General features: G+C 45.0%; 1 protein-coding gene across 4 annotated transcripts in view; it reads left to right on the forward strand.

The window, feature by feature from the left end:
* The window catches only part of HMCES (5-hydroxymethylcytosine binding, ES cell specific), a 41,734-nt gene extending 38,004 nt beyond the window's left edge, over nt 1-3,730 (forward strand). For all 4 annotated transcript variants that reach the window (XM_029579903.1, XM_029579895.1, XM_029579887.1 and 1 more), the window contains exon 7: nt 3,417-3,730. In XM_029579903.1, coding sequence (XP_029435763.1) covers nt 3,417-3,620 — 204 coding nt within the window. In that variant the 3' untranslated portion in view covers nt 3,621-3,730. The remainder of the gene's footprint in view (nt 1-3,416) is intronic.
* Nucleotides 3,731-15,815: the final 12,085 nt, after the last annotated feature.

A 15,815-nucleotide genomic window follows, 5' to 3' on the forward strand; every position in this document is an offset into this window, starting at 1 on the left:
CATACAGGTCCCTGCACCCCTAAACTTACTTACAGTGTCTTCAGAGTTGGTGGCTCACTGTCAGGAGTTGCTGGTGCAAGTTCACTCAACCGTCAAGGAGAGTCAGTGGAGCAACAATTGACTAGAAGCACATGCAATTTGGCTAGCGTGCTTAAGTTTTGCCAAGAGTTTAGAGGCTCGGGTGGTCCAGTTAATGTTGGACAATGTGATGATTGTGGCTTACATTAATCAGGGCAGAATCAAGAGCCAACAAGTTTCGGAGGAGATAGATGCGCTCATGTTATGGACAGAGCAACATCTTCTAGATACATCTGCCTTCCTCATTGCCAGAAAGGACAACGTAAGGTCTGACTTTCTCAGCAGACAGAGCTTGGACCCAGGAGAGTGGGAGTTGTCAGACGAAGCCTTTCAGCTCTTAGCTACACACTGTGGTTGCCCGTCTCTCTGGTTTTGCTGGCAACCTCAACCAGTGTAAAAGTTCCACGGTTCTTCAGTCGCAGAAGGGATCCAAAAAGTCTGCATATTAATGCTCTTGTTCAGGCTTGGCTGCGGGATGGGGTACTATATGCCTTCCTGCCATGGCCGCTGATAGGCAGGATTGTTCAAAAGATTGCAAGCCAGACTGAAATTGTGCTTTTGGTGGTTCCGAATTGGTCCCGGATTCTGTGGTATGCCAATCTGCAGAGGCTATTGGTGGGCAGTTCTCTCTCAGGCTGCAGCCCTGGAAGGATCTGTTGCAGCAGGGACCCATTCTACATGATGACCCATTCAATTTTGTCTTACGGTTTGGCCCTTCAGTGATTTCCACTTTGCTCCAAGCTAGAAAATTTTCTACGTCTTTGGCTTATGTTAGAGTTTGGAGAGTTTTCAAGGCCTGGCATGAGGAGTGAGGTTCTCAGCCTCTCAAAGTGGAAATTCCATTAATTTGGGAATTTTTGCAGGAAGGCTTGCCCCTTAACACCTTGAAGGTTCAAGTGTCATCTCTGTTATAGGGGGTGAGTCAATGGTAGGCCTTTGTCGTCTTATCCTAATGTGTCCCGGTTCTCGAAGGGAGTTGAGCACCTTCGTCTTCCCTTGCGGCTACCATTGCCTTTGTAGAACCTTAATCTGGTCTTGGATTTCATGTCTGGTCCTATCTTTCGACCGCTAGGTAGTCTCTCCTTGAAGCTATTTACCTTGAAGATGGTTTTTCTAGTGGCAATCTGTTCAGCACATTGGGTTTCCGAGCTGCGGGCTCTCTTTTGCCGTGAGCTATTTCTGCATGTGACACTGAGGGTGGTACAGCTTCAAATGTAACTTCCTTTTTGCCGAAAATGGTTTCAAAGTTTCATTTGAATCAGTCAGTTTCTCTGCCCACGCTGGACAGGAATAGAGATGAGGGTGAATATAATCTCTTGCGTGCTTTGGATGTCAAGCAGCATCTAATACAGTACTTGGAAGTTACTAAAACTGTGAGGAAGTCTGACTGTTTGTGCTACATGGTGGAGGTAAACAGTGAACCAGTGATGCAGGCAACTATAGCCCACTGGGTTAAGGAAGTCGGCATGGCCACCTTTGTGGATGCTGGATTTGCCGAAGCAGGTCAGACTGCATTCCATGAGGGCTCAGGCAGTATTGTGGGTGGAGATTCAATGGTCTCCTGTTGATTTTCCAATCAAAGACATGGTCATCTTTACACACCTTTTCCAAGTATTACTGCTTAGTTATTTGGGCTCAGAAGGAGGCAGTTTTTGCACATGCGGTGTTGTCTGATCTGCAGGCAGTCTCCTGCCCAAGTAGCTTTGGTACATCCCACTCATGTGGATTGGCCTGCCTGAATGCAGAGGAAGGAGAAATTACTAAAGAAGACAGGCCAATCCACAACCCGCCCTTGGCTGCCAACTTGCCTTTTAGTTCATCCTTGTATGTGGACCTCACAGAGTGGTGGTCTTGTTTTATTCATTGAAGGACTGGTAAGTGTTATACCCAGCCCCTAAATGTAGTGAATGTTAATTACTTTATCTGTAACCCTTTTCTCCTGAGGACCATCTCCTCAGAGGGTACATAAATGAATTTGTCTTGAGGCTTTCTTTTCCACTGTCCCCAAGGATAAGTTCTTTCTATGGGAGAAGCTTCTGCTATGGCCCAGGTGTGGTAAGTGACCTCTTTGTGATAGGTATTTTCTGAGGATGTGTAATCAAGGAGATGGAACACAGGAAGGGGTGTTCAAATAAAACATTTACTGATTTATGTTAAATGGCAAATCAATTTCCAAAGTGTGATAATTGTACAAGGATTATCCTTTTACTCTTTCTGTGTAAGGAAGGGTCCTGACTTCCTTGAATTGGGGAGTGTGGTGGTTTCCCTGCTCCTGGCCAGCCCTGAATGGCACTGGTTCCCTGGGAATTTTCCCCAGTCCTACTTGGGTCCTGCAGACCTTTACAGGATGCCCCAGCTTGCACCTCTGTCCTCCCTGAAGATCCTGAGAAGAGTCTTCCCAAATGCTCCTTTGATTTTTAGTTGGAGATTTCTCCTTATTTGTTCTTGCAGAGTATTGTCAAGAATTGGTGACCTGGCTGCTGAACCTGGGGTAACCTTCCTCAAAGCTTAGGCTGAAATATGTTTCAGATTCAGTGCAAGCTCTGGAGCTGCTTTACCTCCCTCTAAGCAGATCCTAACCTGGTAGGATGTGCATCGATTTGATTCTCCCAAAAGAATTAGGGAAAGGCTGGAGGCCTCCCTAGTGGGAAAGAACCCTTTACTCTAGGGTTCCTCTCCCATAGAAACTTTCTCCTCTACTATTCCTGCAAATCTCCCCTTGACCCTTTTATCGCCAGGTCCTCCACCTCAGCTAGCTCATAGGAGAGGAGCTGCTAATTCCTAGTCCTATCTATGGAGAACTAGGAACATCTAGTGGCCTACCCATAGGGGTGCCACCTACCTGTGCTGTAAGTTCCAAATTGGTTGGAAGCATGTGTGTTTGACTTAATAGTCATGTTCAAGTATAATCAGTTTGTCCACAGTTTGGCTTTTCCAGAGAATACAGGCAGGCTGATGGAGTAGGGCTATATGTCCATGTGATCAGCTTTACTCCGACTCCATCTGCTGGTAGAGGTGCATAACCCACTGGGTGGCTTGGGCTGCTTTCCTTAGAAGAAAGGAAATTATCAGGTAAGTAGTAATTTCTCCTTATGGCAAATTTGTGCTAAAATGTGAGCGAAATCTGTAAGCAATACCAAGATATGTGGAACTGAAAAGCATAATAACTTTCTCTAGGCTCATTACTTTCCATATGTTCATGTTACAAATTGTAGAGTTACACATACAGACTTACTGATGGTCTGGATATGACCCTTGCTGGCATTGTACTTTCACTTCCTCAGTTGTCTGTTATGTTTTCTTTTTAATAGTAATCTGTTTCCTTTCACCCTTCCTAGGAACCCACACTGAGTGCTAGCAGCAGAAAGATGTTTGACTGGTTAAAAAGCAAATCCCCAAAGAAAGAAGAGCCCAGCCCCCCTGGTTCATTGAAACAGAGCAGCAAAGCTAATACGCCAAAGAAAACCAGTGCAGGGTTAATGCACAAATGGTTAAAGAAGGAAGAGGGGGAATCTTCACCAAAGAAGCTCAAACTAAACTGACATAACTTGTCTGAGATTAAGTGCATATTTGCACTGCTTAGCACACTTGTTCTTGTCTTTCATTCACTATGTAGTTTTTAAAGTGCAAATAAATATTTCCATACCTCTGAGAAGTGGTAAAATAGGATAGTTGTATAATAGCTTAGCCAAATTCTTGCATTCTGAATATTAAGATGAATGACTTTTTAGTGCGTTTTATAACATAAAGTGCTTATGTGTGTGTTTTTTCCATCTGCATGTCTGTCAGTCTAATGCTGACATCACAGATGGGGAGCAGCAGCTAGCTGGAGCTGCTGTTGGAATGGAGCAGCGATGCTGGTGGTGACTTCTGAGATGCTGCCAGCTGAAGAAAATACAACACTGGCAGCCCAAGCGGCTGAGCTGGTGAGGTGTCCAAGCCCTTCTAGCTGAAGATGAGGTGGAGGCAGAGCCAGCAACTGAGGTGGTTCTTTGAGGGAGGGGGAAGGATGGAGGATTGGTGATGTAGGAGGGGGAGAGTGTTTGTGTAGAAAGAAGAAAGTAGATGCTGAGAAAGGTATGAGTGTGTCAAGAGACACACATTCTTCATTGCTTTGTTCTATTACCCCTGCAGGTATTCTTACCCCTTCCCAGCCTAACTGCAAAACACACACACACATACAGAACAACTGTTAACACACACATGCAGGCCATGGAGTTATAAAACATGCACCTAAACTTGCAGAGCAACTTAAAAATTAAGTTTCTCTTCAGCACAGACACATTAACTTTCTACCTTGGTATTTTAATAGTAATTACAAATAGAAAAATTATTTTCACTGTTGTCATTTATGTTGCAGTGCAGAAAACATCAGATTTCTAAGTTGATCCACTATAGTATATAAAAATTCAAAGAATCAAATCAGACTCAAGTCATCAAATGCCCTTTGGATTCCAGAGCTTATGTTTTTTGAGTGAATCTGTTCTGTGGGGCTGTTTTTACACTTGTTTGGATATTTTGACTTTTTTGTGTGCCTCCTTCAATAATTTCAGAGAAATTCCATTAACTATTCTTGCTACAATTAATATTTCATTAGAGGTTCTAGGGATAGGTGTATTTCATAGCTATTCCATCTGTTATGTATAAGCCATTTAGGTGCTTGGCATTGATGGTTAATTGTTTTCTACTGTAACTATTGCATATTTACTAGTTTCTATACTCTTATAATTATAATAATTTTGAAAAAATAACCAGCAGAATGGCTTTTCTAAAATTAAGAATTTTTTTCTGTAAAGAAAAACTGCAATGTGATTTTTAAACCTGTTTCCAAATAAAATATATTTTTTCAGCATTCTATTTAAAAATGTTTATATACCGCTTTTATAATATAAAAATTAATAAAAACTGTTTACATACAGTACATACCTAATAAAATACAAAAAACCAGCACAGTAGAGTATAAAAACTAGATAACACAAACAATGGACGAACAAAATTAAAAAACTACAATTGATATCCAGTCTTAGTATTCAGAATACCAAAGTACAACTATTTTTAAAAGAAGAAACTAGAGAATGAGCAGAGGATGATAGTCGACAGTCGTTAAGTGTGTTCTGATGCAAAAATCTCAAAAGCTAATTGAAATTGGTACGTTTTTAATGATTTCTTGAATTGTTGTGAGTTTGAAATTTGATGAAGTGAATATGGTAAGGAATTCCAAATAGATGGATCTGCAACCGAGAGAAATGTTTTTAGAGTGATGTCCAGCCTTGCAAGACAGACCGAAGGAACATCCAGTAGGTTTTTATTTAGAGATCTTAAGTGTTGCGTTGGTTTATAAATTCCCAGAATGGAGCACAACCAAGTTGAAGGATGAGTTGTATATGAGTGAATGAATAATGGACAGCGTTTTATTTTGGATCCTGAATTTAATTGAAAGCCAGTGAAGAGAATAAAGTATTGGAGATATAGGATTTGTCAATAAAGAACCAGATATTCTTTGTGTTATTGGCAGCCAATGCAGATTGATTAAAACAAGGGTGATATGTTCACGTTTTTTACAATTTGTTAAAACCCTTGCTGCAGAGTTCTGAAGCACATGTAAAGGGTGCAAAGTAGATTGTGGAAGGCCTAAGAAGGGAATTACAATAGTCTAAGGATGAAAATATCAAAGCTTGCAGCATCAATCGGAAATCATTAACATCTAAAAGCAGCTTCAACTTTCACAACACCAACAATTTATAATATCCTTCTCGTAATTTAAGAGAAATATGTTTTTTAAAATTTAGCTGACAATCGATGGTAATTCCTAAGTCTTTGACTGATTCAGATAATACTAGTTTAATATTGTTGGGTAATAAAAAGGTATTATTTGTACTAGCAAAGCTATCTTTTACTTTTCTGTCAAGGAGAATCATTTCTGTTTTTTCCATATTTAGGGCTAATTTCATATGGCATAGTAATTGGTTGAGGGCTCCGAGATAGATGTTTATTAATTTAAATGTTTGTTCAATAGTGCCAAGAATAGGTATAAGAAGCTGAATGTCGTCGGCATAGATATAAAAATTTAGACCTAAACCTGCTAAGAGATGACACACTGGAAGAAGATAAATATTTAACGGTCACCGATAAAGCGGACCCTTGTGGGACACCAGTTTGAAGTTGAATTTTATCGGAGAAATTATTTCCTATTTTCACTTGAAAGGATCTTTGTTGTAAGAAAGACACTATCCAATCAAGGGTTTTATTTATAAGGCCAATTTTTTTTAATCTTATTAAAATATTATGATCTATCGTATCAAATGCCGCAGACAAGTGTAATAAAACTAGAATATATTTTTGTCCAGAGTCAAAACCTTTTAAAAATGTATCAGTTAATGATGATGATTGTTTCTGTATTCAGATATTGACGGAAGCCAAATTGGTTTGGATATAAAATATTGTTAGATTCTAAGTGTTCTATTAATTGTTTATGAACAATTTTTTCAATTATTTTTGCTAGACAAGAGATTCGATATAGGCCTATACTTAATACTTCGGGGTTTAAGGAGGGTTTCTTTAAAATGGGTTTAATAACAGCTGATTTCAGAACTTGTGGCAGATATCCTTCAGCTAGAGAGAGGTTAACAATTTTTGCAAATATGGGGGCTATAATATGAGCAATAGGTTTTAGGGCAACCAAAGGTATAGAATCTAAAGGGTGACTCGTTGAATTTAATTTTTTTTATAATAGTTTCAACTTCTATAGAGGAGACTTCATCAAAAGATGGCCAGTCAGATATTTCTTTCTTTGTAGTGTGAAAAATGATTTTTTGTTATAGCAGAAATGTTGTGTCAACGAGAGATCAGAATTTATCAGCACTCCTAGGTTATGTGCTTGACTTAGAACAGGGATGGAAATGCTGTTTATTAAGAGATGAGAGGGAGGACCAGTTGTGGGGTTTGTAATAGATGTTAGACAATTTCTGTTTTAGAAGGGTTTAGTTTAAGGTGGTTGTGTGATAACCAGGTATTGATCGTGTTTATATAGATAGAGTAACCATTGAAAGAGTGGAAGACCATGAAGTGTTATAAGGAACCAAAAACTGAATGTCATCGGCATATAGTTTGAATTGAATGTTTAAAGAGGAGAGAACATAACAGAGGAAGCAGGTAAATGTTGAAAAGAATTGGAGAAAGAGAAGATCCTTGGACAGCAGAAGAAATCTTATAATGAGCGGAAGAGTGATTACCAATATTAATCTGTTGAGTGCTGTCTGATAAATAGGATGAAAACCAATTTAGGACTGTAGCAGAAATGCCTATGCAATGTAAACCTGATAAAAAGATGATGATTAAGAGTGTCGAAAGCAGCACAAATGTCTAAGAACTAGAATGAAATCAGTATTAGAGTCGAAGCCTCGTAAAAGTGTATCAAAAGAGGAGAGAAGTAACGTTTGTTAAATGACCTTTATGGAAACTGTTGACTGGAGTGAATGTCATGTTCAGTGAAAAAGTCTGAGAGTTGAAATAGCACTACTGATTCTATGAGTTTGGCTAGGGAAGGAAGTAATGCGATTGGTCTAAGGTTGTTGAGGTCCAAGGGATCTTTCATTTTGTTTTTCGTTATTGGGAGAATTGAAGTTTGTTTAAAACAATCTGGAAACATGCCTGACTCAAGAGATTGGTTTACCAATGTACAAAGGAAATTGCAGGTAAAGGACCCTATAGATTTAAAAAGAGAACCAGAGCAAGGATTTAGTGGAGAATTAGAGATTTTTTGCTTCTGTATCATGGATAGTATAATTGGTGCAGATACCAATCTCCGAGCGTGGCACACTATCCCGATGTTCATCCTACGCAGTGGGAACGCGAGGGATGGGAGCAGCCTTTGTTGGCTAGGCCCTGCTTGTAGTCCATTCGCTGCACACAGTGTGATAGGCCGCAACGGATTTTCACACACTTTCTAAGGCTGCCCTCTACTGGCTTCTCGGTTTGGCTTGTGCATTCAGTTGTGCGCCCAGTTTTTGAGAGCACAGTTAAGTCTTGAATTCTGAGCGCCCATGTTCAGCACTGCCTAGTGTCCATGTGCTTATGTCGGCAGCCAAGTGGCACTGTCCAGCGTTTGGTGAATGCGCACATAAATGTTGGATGCCTATGTATAGATGCACAACTCAGGTTGTTGCTCAGCGCATGGTGCCTGTGCCTGTACGTAAGCACCTTTCTCTTTGCTCTGCAGTGCCTTAGCCAGGAGTGCCCACTGAATTGTCAGCACTGGTTGGAGGCACAAGGAGACTTCACTTCCTCTGAATTCGCTAAGGCTGGTTCTTCCCAGCCACATGTGGGTCTGGGTAAATATCTCACAGGTGGGGCACCTGATTTTGGTTCTCCTCTAACTGGTTCTGCACCAGGGGATAGTAGCTCAGACAGTATTCCTCAGTTATCTACTGCTCGGATGCTTCTACTTTTTCCCTGGATAGAATTTTTCCTGGGGTTACAATCCTTTCTTCAAGCTCAGTCCTTTGCCCTGTCCAATGCTCCTAGCGTGGAGGTGCAGATAGAACCCTTGCCTTCTGTTAGGCCCCCCTCCCCCCACCTGCATGACAAAAGCTCCTCCAGCTGGAGATATGGATGATGACACTGATCCTGCCTCTCTTGATGGGGAAATTCCCACTGGATTGGAACCATATAGAATTATGTTGCTGTTTTTTCACAGAGATGAACTGCCAGCTCTGATTTTCCCAGACATTGACCAGCTTGGAATTCCTGGGGCAGATTCTTTCAGAGCCACAGAAAAATCCTATTTTGGTCTCCTTGTGTACAACCTCTTGGTTTTTTTCCCCCCATGCTGGAGGCCATTCAGGAGTTGATTAATCTTAAATGGGGTGTCCCAGAGGCTAAGTTCAAAGGGGGTTGGGTATTGTATGACCTATACCCTCTGGATCCTGTGGTAAGGGGCTTTCTGAAGGTGGATGCGCTGGTGTTTGCAGTCTCCAACTAGACTACTATTCTTGTGGAAGGAGGAGCAGCCTTGAGGCAGACTCATGATGGAAAAATTGAGACTATCCTTAAGCAAGTGTTTGAAGCTATGGAAGTGTCTTTGCAGATTGTTTCTTGGAGGCTCGCTCTTGTTTGCTTCTCTCCTAGGAGGTGGTTGACTCTGGGGTGAATCCCAGGTCAGTTATGGAACCAGCTGCTGCCTTTTTGGCTAATGTAGGCTGTGATTTACTCTACACTTCAGCCAGCAGGGTGGCTTCGATTGTGGCAGCCAGGCACCAGTTCTGGTTGAGAAACTGGTCAACTGATGTGACCTCCAAGGCTAACCTCACCAAATTGACCTTTAATGGTCTGTTCTTGTCTGGTAGTGTGTTGGTCAGTAAATGGTATGAAACTCCAGTTCCTTGTTTGCCAGAAGATAAGAGACAGGCTCAGCACTCCCTTCTCGTGAGAGGTCATACTGGAGGAGCCAAGCATGTGACCCTATAGAGGAGTGACCTTCCAGAGGACCCAGTCCTTCGGTAAGTCAACCCTTTTGTCCCTGACAACCCAGACTAGGCTGAGGTGGTGGACCCTCCCAGTAAAGGTTTGCCAGCCTACCCCTGGGAACATGAGTTAGGGGGTTGCACCTCTCTCTTTTATCAGATGGGTTGGGATCACATCTGATCAGTGGGTCCTGGAGGTGATACACAAAGATAATACAATGGAGTGTTGCAGTATTCCTTAGGCCAAATGCATGGTCTCTCCCTACCACTCCCCGCAGAAGAAGCAGGGGTGGAAGTTACATTAACAAGGCTCCTTGGTCTGAGAGATGTGGTTCCTGTGCCCATGTCTCAAGAAAATATAGGGTAATATTCCATTTATTTTATTATGCAGAAGAAAAAGGACCCCTTTGGCCCCATACTGGACCTCAAAGATGTCAACTGTCATCTGCAAGTGAAGCATTTTTGCATGGAAACCATGCGGTTGGTGATAATTACCTTGCAGTTGGGGGAACATATGACCTCGCTGAATCTGTCTGAGGCATATCTCCACATTTCTGTCCTACTCGAGCATCAATGCTTCCTAGGGTTCATAGTTTTGGGACACCAATTCCAGTTTCGGGCACTGCCCGTTGGTCTGGCCACCTGCAAAAGGAGTGGCAGACTGGTAGGTTATATATCACACAATACACTTATGTACAAGTATAGAAGTTTACTTATAAGTCTTGAGAATAAGCAATAAAGGCATACAAGATTAAAGTTTGCATTAAAGAATATATACACAAAATGCTTTCCTCAGTTCGCAATGTGATGTATTTTTGGAAAATGTGGGAACACAATGTGTTGGAAAATCAGAACAGCTCATTAACCATTAGTAATGTTCCAAAGAACTGAACACATTTAAGATGAAGGTAGCAGTCCAGCAGCAAGGGGGGGGGGGGGGGGGCTGCTCAGTCTTTTGCATTGAGTGTCACATGTATGATTTTTTACCGCCTGTGAGAAATTGTATGTGTTTGCATCCAATGCAAAGAGCTCCTGACTCTTGGAGAATGAGTCCGATCTCTGGAGGCTAGAGTGGCAGACCTGGAGAAGCTGAGGCAGACAGAGATATATATAAATGAGACCTTCAGGGACATAGTAGCCTAGTCCCAACTCCAGTTTGGCATCCCTGGTGATGCCTTGGAGGAGGAAGGTCTCATGCTCGGAGAGCATCAACCTGGTGTAGCAGAAAATGATCCTGTACCAAGTACCTGCTCTTGAGGTGGTGCATTGTCCTCAGTCTGAGAGGACAAGTCTCCCAGGGCTACTGCCTAGGAGGGAAGGGTTAGGTCGGCCATCATCGTTGATGATTTGATTATTACAAATGTAGACAGCTGGGTGGCTAGTGGGCATGAGGATCGCATAGTAACATGCTTACCTAGTGCAAAGGTAGTGGACCTCATGCATTACCTAGATAGGATTTTAGATAGTGCGGGGGAGGAGCTGGCTGTTGTGGTACATGTGGACACCAATGACAGGAAAATGTGGGAGCGAGGTTCTGGAAGCCAAATTTAGGCTCTTAGGTAGAAAGCTTAAATCCAGAACCACCAACGAAGCATTCTCTGAAATGCTCTCTGTTTCCACGAGCAGGTCCCCAGAGGCAGGCAGAGCTCCAGCGTCTCAATGTGTGGATGAGATGATGCTGCAAGGAAGGAGTCAGTTTTGTAAGGAACTGAGGAACCTTTTGAAGAAGGGGAAGTTTTTTCTGAAGGGATGGGCTCCACATTGGAAGCAAGCTGCTGGCATTAACCTTTAAAAAGGAGAGAGCAGCTTTTAAACTAGAACAAAGGGGGAACGCCAACAGTCGCTCAGCAGCATATGGTTTGGAGGAAGCCCAATAGACTGGGTAAATGTATCATCGGGACATGCTTGAAAGATAAAGTTCCTGGATGGAATAAATGACAGTTTTATGGCGTAATTGGTTCAGGAACCAACGGGAGAGGGAGCAATTTTAGATCTAATTCTCAATGGAGCACAGGATTTAGAGAGGTAACAGTGGTGGGGCCACTTGTCAATAGTTATCACAATATGATCAAATTTGAATTAATGACTGGAAGGGGGACAGTAAGCAAATCCATGGCTCTAGTGCTAAACTTTCAAAAGGGAAACTGAGAAAATGAGAAAAATAGAAAAAGCAGAGTTGCTTACCTGTAACAGGTGTTCTCACAGGACAGCAGGATGTTCGTCCTCACATGTGGGTGACATCATCAGGATGGAGCCCAATCACGGAACACTTTTGTCAAAATTTCTAGAGCTTTGACTGGCACCACTGAGCATGCCCAGCCTGGCACCAATCCTGCATGCAGCAATGGTCCCCCTTCAGTCTCGTGTATAGTAAAAAGTATGTGTGAAAAATAAAATAACATTGAAAGCGTACCCAACTCCGCGGGGTGGCAGGTGAGTTTCGTGAGGACTAACATCCTGCTGTCCTGTGAGAACACCTGTTACAGGTAAGCAACTCTGCTTTCTCACAGGACAAGCAGGATGGTAGTCCTTACATATGGGTGAATAGTGAGCTGAGGATGCCCGAGCAATGTACCAAAAGCACCCAAAGATATGCAACAGGCACAACAACCGGTGGCTTTGGATGAGCAGGCAGCCTGAAATTCCCATTGGGCTGTTGGAAGGAAGTTGGGTATTAAGCTGAGAATAAATTGCACAGAACAGACTGGGCAAAGATAGAATCTTTTGTACCAGCCTTGTCCAAGCAATAATGAGCTGCGAAGGTATGGAGGGAACTCCATGTAGCAGCCCTGCAAATGTCAGCAAGAGGTACAGAACGAAGGTGTGCCACAGACGTTGCCATTGCTCTACTAGAGTGTGCTTTAATGCGGTCCTGGAGCGGAAGGCCTGCTTGTTGGTAGCAGAAAGAAATGTAGTCTGCCAGCCAGGAGGATAGCGTCTGCTTGCCCACCAGGATCCCCAGCTTAAGTTTATCAAAGGAGACAAATAGCTGGGTGGACTTCTTATGGCCTGCAGTGTGTTCCAAATAAAAAGCTAATGCACGGTTGCAGTCCAAGGAATGCAGAGCCCGCTCACCTGGATATGAGTGGGGTTTTGGAAAGAAAGTAGGCAAAACTATGGATTGATTTAAATAGAACTCAGAGATTACTTTTGGTAAAAGTTTGGATGAGTGCGAAAGACCACCTGGTCATGAAGGAATTTCATGTAAGGGGGGGGGGGGGGGGGGTAAGTAACCAGCGCCTATAGCTCACTGATCCTGTGAGCGGACATTAAAGCAAGAAGAAAGAGTACCTTCCAAGTGAGATGTCGTAGCTTGCAGGAATGCAGAGGCTCAAACGGAGGTTTCATGAGTCGCGCTAATACTACATTAAGGTCCCAAGCAGGGGCCGGGGGACGGAGAGGGGGCTTGAGGTGCAGCAAGCCCTTCATAAAGCGCACTACTAAAGGTCGTGTTGAAATAGAGACATCCCCTCTACCCTTATGGAAGGCGGCTACCGCACTGACATGTACTCTAATGGAGGAAGTTTGCAGATCTGACTCCGAGAAGTGCCATAGGTAGTCTAGAAACTTCGTGGTGAGGCAGGTAAATGGATCTAACTCATCTGAAGTGCACCACTATGAAAACCTTTTCCATATAGAATGATAAGATCTTCTAGTAGAAGGCTTTCATGAAGCTACTAGGACCTATGATACAGAGTTCGGGAGGTTGAGAGGCTGCAAAATTAGCCTTTCAACATCCAAGCTGTCAGCGCCAGAGCCTGGAGGTTTGGATGTTGCAGGTGCCCGGCTTTCTGAGAGATCATGGATAGATCTGCTCCTAGGCGAATGTGCGGGTGGACTGAGAGGTCAAGAAGGATAGGAAACCACACCTATCACGGCCAGTATGGGGCTATGAGAATCATGAGACCCTTGTCCTGACGTAGCTTCATGAGAGTCTTGCTTATGAGTGGAAGCGGGGGATAGGCAAAGAGGAGACCTGTTGTCCAAGAGAGGGCGAAAGCATCCCTCGGTGGAGTCCTGGGACTGCGACGTAGAGAGCAGAAGTTGTCCACCTTGTGTTCCCTGTACGTACCAGGATCAGTCCAGACAGCTGGGTTATGCCTCCCCTCCAGCAGATGGAGTCAGAGAGAAAACTGAAAACACCCCCTAAATATATATCGGTGTACCACCTGCGATCCCTCAGTATTTTCTCTGACTCTAGCAGATTGAGAGGCATAACCTGCGGTCCTGTCCTGGTCAGGTTGTTCGTACTGGGAATTGCTCTTTTGACTAGAACAAGTAGTTACTTACCTTCGGGTCCCTGTTGGTCAGGTTTGTCTGTTGGTCAGGTTTGTTTGTTCCGTTTGGCGCAGCGCACAGCTCAGAGCGGGGCAGGCACAGAGGGCATTGCCCTCCTTGATTTCCCGGATTAGTGTGTCCCAGTAGGTTGGGGGAGAGATTACCGGTGGGCCGGTCACCCTCCCCCCTATGTACCAGGGTCCATTACCCTGAAGGGGGTTTTATACAAAAAAAAAAGAAAGAAATTTCAAGTTTTTACTTTCCTGCTCTAGAGCCACTTAAGGCCTGTTGGTGACAGGCAGTGAGCTCTCTCTTGCAGCCCCGGCCTGCCGTGCCTCTGTGGACTCCGGAGGGGGTGGCTGAGTCACCCGGCGCGCGCTAGAAGGCACAGTTGCTTTCTCCCTGCATTTTGGCGCGCTTTCTGTCACTGCTCCGTTGCGGCCCGGGATGCCGCGTTCTTCGGCCTGCACGGCCTGCGGGAGGGCGGGGGCGCGACTCTCCCGAGAGGGTCTCTGCTCCCGATGTCTTCCCGGGGGTGAGGGACCCTCTCGGGGGCCGAGCGCTGCCCGCAGCGGCTTCTCTCCTCCTTCTTCTTTGCGGCAGAGCAGGCCGCCGGGCACTTGATCTTCGGCCCCCATCTCCCTTGGGGAGGAGGGCGGCGGCCATCTTGGCCACGCGGCAGTCAGAGTGCTCAGCGGAGGAGGATTCCCCCCCTCCTCCCTCTCTGCCCGACCTAAGCCCGAAAATGCCGCCCATTTTGGAGGATCCTCCAGCCCCTCCCCCTTCTGGTGCAGGTAAGAGATTTAAAAAGATCAGTGCCTTTTTCGTCCGATTTTGTGCTGTTAATGCACAAAGCTTTCTTGCAGGCAGAGGCAGGATGGGAAGCTGAAGCCCCCCCCCCCCCTCCTCTCAAGCTTCCCAGGATCGTGATGGATCAGGGGAGCACGGGGGCTATTGACCCTCGCCCACGGGATCAGGGGGACCAGGGGGCTTGTGACCCCCGCCCACCGGTGAAAGGAAATTTGGGGGCTTGTGACCCCAACCCGGGGGGGGGGGGGCTACCGGTCAAGGGGACCACGGTTTCATGCCAGATCCTCAGGGGGACCCGGATTCGTTAGTAGGGAGCGATCAGGGATCTGGTGAGGGGGACGACCCCCAGGTGCTCCGGTTATTCGGAAAGGAGGAGTTAGGATTTTTAATCCTTTATGTCCTGAAGGAGTTGGAGCTTCCGGCCCCGCAACAGGAAGCGGACACTTCTACAGGGGATGTAGCTATGGCGGGCCTGAAGGCCCCCCCTCAAACTTTTTCTTTCCATCCTAAGGTTTTACAGCTTGTATCCAAGGAGTGGGAACTCCCAGAAGCCTCGCTGCGAGTGAGCAGGGCCATGGAAAAGCTGTATCCCCTACTGGCGGACTCCCTGGATCTCCTAAAGACCCCCTCGGTGGATTCGGCGGTTACAGCCGTAGTCAAGCATACAACCATCCCCGTCACGGGGGGGATAGCCCTTAAAGATCTTCAGGATCGCAAGCTGGAGGTATTGCTGAAGCGCATTTTTGAGGTGGCGGCCTTAGGTGTCCGGGCTGCGGCGTGCAGCAGTCTCGTGCAGAGGGCCAACCTGCGCTGGGTTCAGCAGCTACTTACTACGCAGGAGCTTCCACCAGACGACGCGGAACAAGCCAACTGTGTGGAGGCTGCAGTCGCCTATACAGCGGATGCCTTATATGATTTGTTGCGGACCTCGGCTCGTATTATGTCCTCTGCAGTTTCCGCGAGACGGTTACTGTGGCTCCGTCGTTGGTCGGCGGACGCTTCCTCCAAGGCACGACTAGGTTCCTTTCCCTTTAAGGGTAAGCTATTGTTTGGAGACGAGTTGGATCTGCTCATTAAGGACCTGGGAGATAAGGTTTACAAATTGCCAGAGGATAAGCCGCGTCAATCTCGGTCTTTCGGGAATGCCAGAGCTCGTTTTCAGGGTCAACGGCGGTTCCTAATGGGAAG

Source organism: Rhinatrema bivittatum, chromosome 1 (genome assembly GCF_901001135.1).
Source record: "Rhinatrema bivittatum chromosome 1, aRhiBiv1.1, whole genome shotgun sequence".
Taxonomy (NCBI): Eukaryota; Metazoa; Chordata; class Amphibia; order Gymnophiona; family Rhinatrematidae; genus Rhinatrema; species Rhinatrema bivittatum.